This window comes from Crocodylus siamensis, chromosome 1, assembly GCF_052110815.1.
Source record: "Crocodylus siamensis isolate JL-2025a chromosome 1, ASM5211081v1, whole genome shotgun sequence".
NCBI lineage: Eukaryota > Metazoa > Chordata > Crocodylia > Crocodylidae > Crocodylus > Crocodylus siamensis.
Window position 1 is genome coordinate 109,424,024 of NC_143395.1, and position 10,595 is coordinate 109,434,618.

Consider the following 10,595-nt stretch of genomic DNA (forward strand, 5'->3'; position numbering starts at 1 on the left):
GAATCAGGGGACCAATAAAAAGGTCTGAATTGATTCAAAGTTTTGATGATTTGGACAGTCCCCGGTGGCTGCAGTGGGGAGCTGCAGCCAGACTTGGAGCTGGTAAGTAGGAGGTGGGGGGGCTGGGGGAGGGGACCATGGGGGAACCCCGGCCCCTGTGACCCCCACTCCCCCAGACCCCCTGGCCTCCCTCCTTCAGTCCCCCAGCCCCACCATGGCTGCCCTGCCTGCCCCAGCTGCTGGTACTTTAAAAAAAAGCCCAACTCACCAGGTGATGCTGGGCAGGGGGGGCAATCTCTTCTGCCCCCCACTATCCCACACTGCATGGGGGGCTCTGCATGATCACCCTGACCTCCCCACTCCTTCAGTCTTCCCCATGTCTGCCCTGCCTGGGCCACCTCTGGCTCTTTAAGAAAAAAAACCCTGGAGAAAAACCCTGGGACTCACTGCTCCTGTAGCAGCCTCAGGGCTTTAGGGGTTCATGAAGAACTGTGGGGCAGTGGGGATTGGGTATTCTCATTTTTGGTTTTTTTCTTAAAGGGCCGGGGCCTTGGTGGGTGGGGCAGCCATGTGGGGGGGAGACTGGGGGATCAGGGTGGGGTCAGGGGGCTCATGCAGAGTCCTTCATGCAGTGTGGGGCAATGGGGATCACCCCTCTCCCACCCAGCAGCACCTAGTGAGTCGGGGCTTTTTTTCCCCCAACTGCTGGGAGCTGGGGTGGGAGGGGCAGCCATTGCCAGGCTGGGAGAGCAGGTGGGGGATGGGCCTGGGTGATTCAGAGATTCAGAGATTTGACAGTAGCTAAATCTCCAAATCAGATTTGGCTGAATCAATTTGGGATAGTGATTCGAATCACCAAATCAAATCGCTATCCGCTGAATCGACCGAATCCGAATTCAAAGTGAATGCTAACCACTTCACACAGGCCTAATAGTTTTGTTACAGCATGCCATTGGCTTTGAGATCATGTTAATTTGAGAAACTCGAGGTCAAGTTATATCTAAGCAAGCTGAGTGTGTGGATGGTGAGTACATCATATACTAATTAAATGAAAAGATGACCTTCTTACTCTATAGTGGCTGCTGCACTGAAAGGATAAAAGACATGACACCAGGAAAAACAGAAGTGACTCTTTAGCTCAGGTAACCTACTGTTCTGCAGCCAACCACTCTATTTCTACTCCCAGGGTGTGTGCACAGAGGTAGCTTATAGATCTGTTACACATTGTTGAAGCAACTTCAGTGGTTTACTAGGTAAAATGAATCTCTGGGATGTCTGACTTCAACTAGGCAATGCATTTGTTTTGCAATTTCCTCCCAGTCAAGCTTAGTAATAAATTTAGCACAATAAACACTGTTTTGATTGTTTGTGAGGAGTTTTGGAGAAGGGATTTATTGAATTACTAGCTAATTGCCGATCAAGAATGACTGATTTCAGGGAGTGTTTACATGGCCCTCCCTTGTCCCCTGCTCATTCTTCAGGACTGGCTATGTAAAGACTCCCTCTGCTGCTGCCACCCCTTTTCCAGCCTCTGACGCTGGGACTTCCTCCCACCTCACCTCTCCTCCCTGCTCCCCTGCCTCCCTGCCACCTGGCCCTGACAACAGCAGCCACCATGACCCCCTACTTCGCCTCCCCACCATGCCTGCCTGGGCCTGTGCAGTCTCCCTCCCTCCCTGCCACCTCCCTGTCCCTGCCAGCTGTTGTCGGGACCTCTTTCCTGCTCCCCTCCCTTCCTCCCTGCCACCCAACCCCAACAACAGCTGCTACCATGACCCCCTCTTCCCCTCCCTCTGCCCCACTCTCCTCCCTCTCTCTCTGCCCGCCGCCTCCCCTTCTCTGATGGCTGTTTTGGGGGGCATTGTGGATGGCTGGTGGAGAGACGCTGCCTCTGTGATCCCCGCTTTGCCCACAGGCAGGGAGATGTGGGGAAGCCCCACTGCTTGTGAGGCTGGGGCGTGTTCACTGCCTCCACAAACTTCCCTGGCAGCAGCTCAAACTTGGGCCCATGCAGCCAATCATTGCCCACCCTCTCAGTGGTGTATGCGCAGCTGGCTAAAAGTATTATGGACAGACAGACAGACAGACACACTATGCCCTTTGTTATATTAGAATAAACCAGTGATTGGATCTTCTTTTGCTAAAAAGACACCTCTCCACAACATGTCCTCCAATCCATAGTTTTCATACAGTTATGGGAGACAAAAATGTTGGATTGGGTGGTTTTGCCATATTAAAAGAACAAATGTGTATTTCAGGCTAAATGTATTTCTTGGGAAATTGTTTAAAAATGTGAACTAGTCAAAGGTTGCAAAACCAGCCACATTTGGTCACTAGTTTCACAGTTAGTAGGGTCAGAAGGGACCTGAGCAGATCATCAAGTCCGACCCCCTGCCATGGCAAGAAAGAGTACTGGGGTCAAATGACTCTAGCAAGGTGACTGTCAAGCCTTCTCTTAAAGACCCCCAAGATAGGAGCGAGCACCACTTCGCTTGGAAGTTGGTTCCAGATCCTAGCTGCCCTGACAGTGAAGTAGCGCCTCCTGATGTCTAATTTGAATGTACCCTCTGCCAGCTTGTGACCGTTATATCTAGTCACTCCTGGTAGTGCTCGGGGAAATGGGGACCCCCCCAGTGCCTGCTGGTCCATTCTGACTAGTTTGTAACAGGCCACTAGATCCCCTCTCAGCCTTCTCTTGTGGAGGCTGAAAAGGTTCAGGTCCCATAGCCTCTCCTCATAGGGCCTGCCCTGCTGCCCCTGCTTATGCGAGTGGCCCTCCTTTGGACCCTCTCCATGTTATCCACATCCCTCTTGAAGTGCGGCGCTCAGAACTGGATGCAGTACTCCAGCTGTGGCCTGACCAGTGTCGCATAGAGGGGGAGGATCACCTCCCTGGACCTGCTTGAGATGCACCTGTGGATGCATGCCAAGGTGTGGTTGGCCTTCCTAACTGCATCCCCACACTGCCGGCCCATGTTCATCTTGGCATCAGCGATGACTCCAAGATCCTTTTCTGCCTCTGCACTGACAAGAAGGGAGTTCCCCAGCCTGTAGGTATGAAACCAGCCTGTAGGTAGTAACCAGGAAGTTCTTATTATCACTAAATGATGGACATGTGCATTCCCCAGGGACAAATAGCAACTGCACATAATTGTGCCACTGCTATTAGTCCCTGGGGAATGCCCTTGCATATATACACTGGCATGTGGCAAGTTGCCTTTGGGTGGGGTAAGGGAGGATGGGAACAGCACCTGGGCTAGCTCCAGCAGCCTTATTGGGAGTTCTGGGGGCTTCTTGGGGCCACAACAACAGCAATCTGGGTGTGCGGTGCCTGGCTGGCAGCTGAAACATGGCTCTGGCCAAGCCAGGCTCCAGTTTTGGGTGGTGCATGCTGCCGCCATGTACACCATGCTATTTTTTTCTGGTGCAGGTTTTTTATGATACCAGAATCTCCCAGTGTCAAAAAAACCTGCTGTGCTGCAAATTAGTAGGGTAACGGATGCCTGCATGTGCAGTGCATATGGTTTGCGGTGCCGAAGATGGGTCTGCAGCACTGCAAACTGCACATGCATGCTCATCTGGACATGCCCTTAATGTGGGAATCAGTACTATGAAGGGTTTGGTTTTTTTAAATTTCTGTTTTAAGCCATGACTCACAGAAGGGGTGCATTTATGTTATACAAGTACTTGCCTAGACCTTTCAGGATTTTCTTCTCCAGTTTTTGCTCCTTACTGGTGCTAGATTCCTTTGCTCCTGAGGCATCCCCAGTAGCTATTTGTTCTTTCTCACTCTCATCATTTCCATCTTCATATTCTCCTTCCTCATTATTGACTGACTCCCCTTTCTCAGACTTGTCTGTTTCCTTAGTAGTTCTCTCCTTCTCCACCAGACTAGTAGCAGACCCGTAGGTTTTAATAATGTCCTCCAGCTGTCGGTTCAGCTCTTCTGATATGTCACAAACTATTGTTTCAGGCGGAGCAGTTGGTTCATTCTCAGGGGAGTTGGATGGAAGCTGGGGAGCTGATTTCTCAGTGTTTTGTTTCTCGAGGCCATTCTGAGTAGGTAACGCCATAGTGCTGTTTGCAGGAGAGAGGGATTGCTGTTCAGGTTTGAGATCAGGTGACTGGTTATTCTCCATATTTGTTATAGAATCTTGGAGCTTAAAAAGGGGGAAGAAAGAAAAGTTTAACTTAAGCAAATGAATTCATCTATTTAATCATACATGAATATCATATAATATACCAGTGATTTTGTATAGAATTTAGAATTACAGGGGACTGTGCTTATCTGTTGGCATTCACTTGATAAATACATCGTGTAAAAAACATCAGCATCTGAGGCTATTTATCCCAACTGAAAAAAAGCACAGTTTACATACTGAAAAGGGGAAACACAACTGACAGAAAACTAACATTAAAAAAAAAAAATTTGCTAATGTTGCCTGTGATATCACTAAAGATCACTCCAGAAAAGACCTACATTTCTTGCTTTCCTGCACGTATTGCAGGCCATTTCTGCCTTTTCTGCATTATATTCAGCTGAGACAATGACAGCTGATTGGGGAAGTTTACTTCAGTTTCGGATCAGTTTCACTTTCCATTTCTGACACTGTGGCACAATAACATTTGCTATTTCTTGAGTCAACAGCACTGACTGGGGACATTTAAATCTAAAACATCAGCTGTAAAATTGCTCTGTTATTACAAAACCAGAAACAGTTAAATCTTTATCCCTGAATGGGGGTTCTCAGCCTTATCCCAATATAATAAATACTAAATTAAATTACTTTACAGCATGATTCCCATTTATTGAATTAGGCCACTTAGCACTGGGCAAAGGATTTAGGAAGTCAGGTACAACACAATCTACTGCTCACAAACTGGGAGGAATTGGTGGAGAATGTGAAAATGGAAGGTAATGTGAGTGAAATGACAGTGAAATGATTGTTCAGGATCCTAAGGGAAGGAAGGAAGAAGAGCAGAAGAATAAGGATATTGGATTGAGAAAAACAGACTAACAAAAATCAAGGACCTCATGGGCAAGACTCTCTGGAAGTTAAGTTTGAGGGGAAAAGGAGTCCGGGAGAACTGACTGTAATTTAAGGAGGCATAGGACCAAGCTATCTCAATGCGATGGAAGAATGGGAAGGGCAAGAGGCAGCAACACTGGCTAGACAGTGATGAGCTGAAACTCAAAAAGAAATCCTACAAAAAGAAACTTGGTCATAGTAGCAGTGAAAAGTATAAGAGTAGCATACAGGAATGCAGGAAGAAAATTAGGCACATCAAGGGAAGTGACTCTTTTATTTGGCACTGGTGAAGCCTCACCTGGAGTCCTGACCCCACACTTCAAGAAGGATGCGAACAGTTTGGAAAGAGTCAAGTGCAGAGCAACCAACATGATTAGGGGCCTAGGAGGCAAGAGTTACGAGGAGAGACTGAAAAAACTAGTGTTATTTAGTTTGGAGAAGAGAAGGCTGAGGGGGAGATTTGATAACCATTCTTCAAATACCTGAAGAGTGATTTCAAAGAGGCTAGAAATGGGCTTTTCCCAGTGAACACAGGGGACAGGACTAGAACAAAATGGCCTCAATCTGCAGCAGGGGAAATTTAGATTGGAGATTGGGAAGACCTTTCTGACCAGGAGGGTAATCAAGTATTGGACCAAGTTACCTAGGGAAGCTATGGACCCTCTGTCCTTTATTGCTGCTTTGTCCTTTTGTCATGGTACAAAGCAGTAGCTGGAGACTCAAGGCCTGGGTCTTGCTTTGGAAGTCCTTCATTCAGGTTGGTTATTTTTTCTTTTAGGATCTGATGGCCATTAGCCCAGATCAGCTATAGTGAGAGTAGAGCAGGGGCAGGCAAAGTCTGGCTCACGGGCCAGACTGGGCCCATGGGAGAGTCCGTTTCCTAGCAGCCCCTGTCCATGTCACTATGGCTGGTCTCTGTGGAGACCCCAGCAGTGGTGGCGCCGGAGTTTCCATGGAGACCAACCCTAGCAGAGCTGGCAGGATGCGCAGCTGGGTGGGGGGCTGCCCTGGGGCCAGGATCTTACAGTGGTGACAGCGTGGTCCAGAGGCAGGGAAGATCTGCGATCTGCTGCCCACATGCCCCAGGCAGGGGTGCTCAGGCAGTGGATTGTGGCTCTGCCCCAGCTCCAGACCATGCTATCACCAATGAGTTTCAGCTATTGGGCTGAAACAAGGAAAGGCTACCCTTCTCTTTTCTATCTGCTAGTCATGGGTTTTTGCCTAGTTGCAATGTGATTGTCATGTGTACGGCATTTCATATCTGCCTGGCTAGAGCACAACCTTTTGTGCATGCTCACTAGATGTGGGAATACGCCCACACTGCATGTGCACTAGGATCACAAACACTGTATAAGGGCCAAAAGCAGTATTTATGTGGCTGGATAAGTGCCATTTGAGCACATAAAATTAATTAGGATTCTGCCTTAGCTGTTTTCATCCTTTCCAGTTTATAAATATTAATTTCCCTTTCTCCTCTCACATTATGTCCCCAACCATGTTTATAGCCAGACATAAGACAACGTGGTTCCTTTCATTTAGTTCTTTCTTATGTCCCAGCATCATCATGTGTATGTCAGCACTGGTCTTTTAAAATATTTGTTACATTGTTTACTGCCTGGTTTTGCAATCACAAAACACGAAGTGTTAAGCTGATGAATTAAAAAGAGCCTTACTGTTTAGAATCTGGGGCACATTTATTTATTTAAATGTAGGTCTAAATAGGATAATCTTGTGGTGATAATCCATCTCATCTATGAGTGGAAAGAGATAGGTTATAATCAAGTTAATGAAATCACAGCAATTCACACCAGGCTGAAGTCCTGGCCTGTTACCTTGAATTGTAAGGTCAATATGAACCATAACCAGACTTAAACCCTGGAGTGAAAGCCACCCTCAGACAAATTAATTGTAGACTTAGAGCATCTCTTGTTAGGTCATATTGAATTATTTCCTAAATAGAAGTATTGATGTTATAACCACTCTCTCCTTCACTTGTCTAAAGAGACACCACTGTTACTGTCTATGCAGAATCATAAAAAAAAACTATGGCTGGACTTAAGACCATCCCTGTCTGAACCATCCCTCACAAACATTTGTTTACATAGTGCTTAAAAGTTTCCAGTGACAGAGATTCTGGCCTATCTAGATAAAGACCAACCTAGGTCATTTTGTACAGCAGCTATCAGAGACACATGCTTGGAGGTGGTGATGGTGGGGGGAGATGTACTTTGAAATATTAACAGACAAAACATTAGCAGTGGGCAACCATGTTTGGGTATAAGTAGCAGCTATTGAATGCTGAGTAATGGCTGACATAACCTTTTGGACATTAGGAAATTTCAGTAATACAGTTCCTGATCTTCCATTTGTTTTACTCCATGTAACCTGGCTGTATATCAGGAATCCTATACTTGTCATAGCACAAAGTATTTATAGAGTTTTTTTCTTGCTACTACTATTGCCTCTTGGCTGTAATGATTCTCAAGCAGGCTGCATCCTGTCATATGGTAAGGCAGAGAATGAGTGGCCAATGGATCTGTAGGACCCTTGGTTGCTTGGCCCTGCCCTGCCTCAAATTGTTTCTGCATACTGAGGCTCAGAAATCCTGAAACTATGGTATATTCCTGGATATGCTGGGGGAAAAAGTTGGTTTGTAACCCTGGAATTATCTTTAGAAACATTTGCTTCAGCTGCCAACAGGGCCTTACTTCAACTAGGCAGCATATCTAACACTGTAGCCCCAAATACTTACTGCACAGCGTGGTCAGTGAGTTAGCCCAGGAGGTGCTGGAGGAATCCGAATCTGCAATCTGCTTAGGTAAGAGAGACAATTGTGCTTGTTTGTAATGGATCTTTCCAGCTTGTTTAAAATAAGATTATTGTATGTTGAGTTTGCTTGTAATTTACAATCAGCTATCTTTTAAATGTTTGTGACTGTGTCCCCTAACACATTGTGATTAGATATGTACATTAAAGTATGGAAGAACTTTTAAAGTAAAAGACCTATTGGTCTCAGTGCTGCAGCCCTAATCTAAAAATGTGATAATAGTATGCCTCTATTTTTAGGAAAAATAGCCATGTCACATAGCCCCTTTATCCACTTATTATATTCTGCACTTTGAATTGGACACTGTGTTAAGGTGATAGGGAATCTTGTTTAAATTTGAATAGCCAAAAAAATAAATGTTATTGTCTTTGAATAACAGTGGTCCTTTAAATGGCTGCTGATCTTACTGCAAAAAGTATGACCTTCTTTGTCACAGGAATTGCTATCTCCTGCCTCTCTTGCAGTTTGAAGTTCGAGAGAGTTGTCAAACTTATCTAAATTTAGTTCTTGCCTCCCTGTGTAACCAGCAGAAAGACACATGCCACCTGCTCTGCAGCCAGAAGTTATTTTAAGCACTTCTAAAAAGGGCAATGGCATTTAGCACGTTATCCTTGAAATTCACCAAAAAAGCCTTTATAAAACAGTCTCCACTGTTATTAAAACAGACATCATGTGCTGTTAAAAGTTAAAGCATTACTTTGAAACAAAACTATATTTGAACTATAGCAAAAACTCCAAGTTCTAAATATTAAACTCTGGAACATCCTATGCCAGATCAGTTCTGATTACCCCACAGACAAATGGATGTGTTTTGTGACCTAGTCCCCACCTTTCATATTACTTGGGGAAAAAAAAAGCAATAACACTGGCATTACTAATTATAGAACAGACATTAATATAGTCAGGATTTAAGTATAATATTTTACTACAAAGATCAACAAAATAACCAGAGGCTGCAAATACATAAATAGAAAGAAAATGTATCCAGAAACTTTTCCAGGTCACTTTTCTTCTGTCATGACACATCTGAGTCCCGATGATTTATTTTTGTCGCAACCCAGCTAGTTTTTTCATGTAGAAGCAATGCATATCAGATTATGTTTTAATTGTTCTAATTGTTCTTTGAGAAATTCATGTTCCCTTTCAGAACGGCAGCCCAACATATCAGCGATGCCGCACTCAAACAAAACACCTGTGTACCTAGAAAACTCTTGCCCAGAGAGTCCCAAAATGAGGCGCTATGATTGAAGACATTGTACGATACCACAAAGTAGTGGCAGCATGGAAAGTATTTGGTAGACTTACCTGAAAGAGGAGAGAGTTGACTGGAGAAAATGTCAGGAGGAGGGCACAGACAAGGACAGATAGCAATAGGACTCTCACACTGAATTCCGGCTATAGAGGGAAGGAGGGATTGAGAGATTAGAGGAGGGGGAAGGACTGGATGACACAGCAGGAGAGCAACACTCCAAAACTCAAAGGCAGGCTTCCCAAGGGACTGGATCTGATAGGCGAGAAGAGAGGCTGCCAAGCCTAGTCAGAACTGCTGTTCCCTTTTCTGACATCATAATGGGAAAAGAAAAACAGAGAACTAGAGGGCCTTTAAACAGAGAGAGGATAAATGAAGGATTTGATCCAAATACAGCTGCTGTTAGTTAACTTCAGACCTCCAGTACTGGCCTCTCTGCCAGTCTATTTGCACCTTCTATGCATTGTAGGAATGGCTGTTTATTAATGGGTTCTCAGTGGTCAAATATGCCCCATCGTCCAAATCCTGTTTCACTTGCAAGGTGTCTAAGTCTAAGATGGGTGGGTCCTCCTCCATTTTATGACTCAGATGAAGGCATAAAGCTCAGATGAAGGGATGTTACAAAGCTGATCTGTTAATGGTTTTCTAGGACCATGGTGAAGTAGAACTGCTGAAGTACCGTTAAGGTGCCTTTGAAGGTAAATAGAATGTGGGCTTAGGTTTCTTGCCTATACAAGAAAAAATTGGTGGGCTTTTCTACATGCAGTCTTCTGGTTGTGTTGGCTTATCGCAGCCAGTCTTTGGATCAGATTTTCCTGGAACAAGCCCATCTGCTGTCTGATGCTCAGTGTGACAGCTACCACCAGCATAGCACCAATGTAAATGGAGATTGCTAGTGTATAAGCCCCTGTTATATTGAATGGGGTTATATGCCTTTAAAGCTGTAGGCATAGAGCAGAAGCCCTTCCTTCTTCTAGGGTATATAAGAGGCCTAGTCAAAGAACTAAGTAGATGAACAGGAGACAGCTTGGAGCTCTTCTAGCTGTTTTGATGGCCAGTGGAAAAAGGGGAGACGGATAAAGCAAGCTTTGCAGATGAACCAGGCCCTAGAGATGTCTCAGTGCATAGGCCAAACCATAAAGATGGCTTGTGGGTGGACCAATTACCCACTCACCTTAAGGATGATGGTGGATAATTGAGAGTAGATCTTCAGGGGAGGCAAGAAGATGGTCTTACACACAACTGACCAGAATGAGGCCAACCCCAGGTGGGGCTGGACCTGTGGTTGTGTGAGACCTACTATTAATGCCCTGGAGAGAATCACAACAACGGTCTCTCAACTGAACTCAAATCCCATAACAAACTAAAGCACCAAGATATAGCAGGTGAGAACATGGGCTGGTTAGGGAAGTGAGCTGTGCTAATCTCAAAAAAAGGGATGACAGAGCAACCTTAGGGGGCACAGTGTGAGAGACATCGCATCCTCATA

At 45.3% G+C, this 10,595-nt stretch overlaps 1 protein-coding gene across 2 annotated transcripts in view; it reads right to left on the reverse strand.

The window, feature by feature from the left end:
• TXLNB (taxilin beta) overlaps window positions 1–9,314 on the reverse strand; it is a 64,775-nt gene extending 55,461 nt beyond the window's left edge. Inside the window, exons 1-3 of one of the 2 annotated variants that reach the window (XM_090040521.1) lie at window positions 9,163–9,314; window positions 7,783–7,840; window positions 3,692–4,160 (exon numbers count right to left, since the gene is read on the reverse strand). In XM_090040521.1, the coding sequence (XP_089896647.1) occupies window positions 3,692–4,139 (448 nt within the window). In that variant the 5' untranslated portion in view covers window positions 4,140–4,160; window positions 7,783–7,840; window positions 9,163–9,314. The remainder of the gene's footprint in view (window positions 1–3,691; window positions 4,161–7,782; window positions 7,841–9,162) is intronic. The other variant, XM_090040530.1, reaches the window with a different exon arrangement.
• Window positions 9,315–10,595: the final 1,281 nt, after the last annotated feature.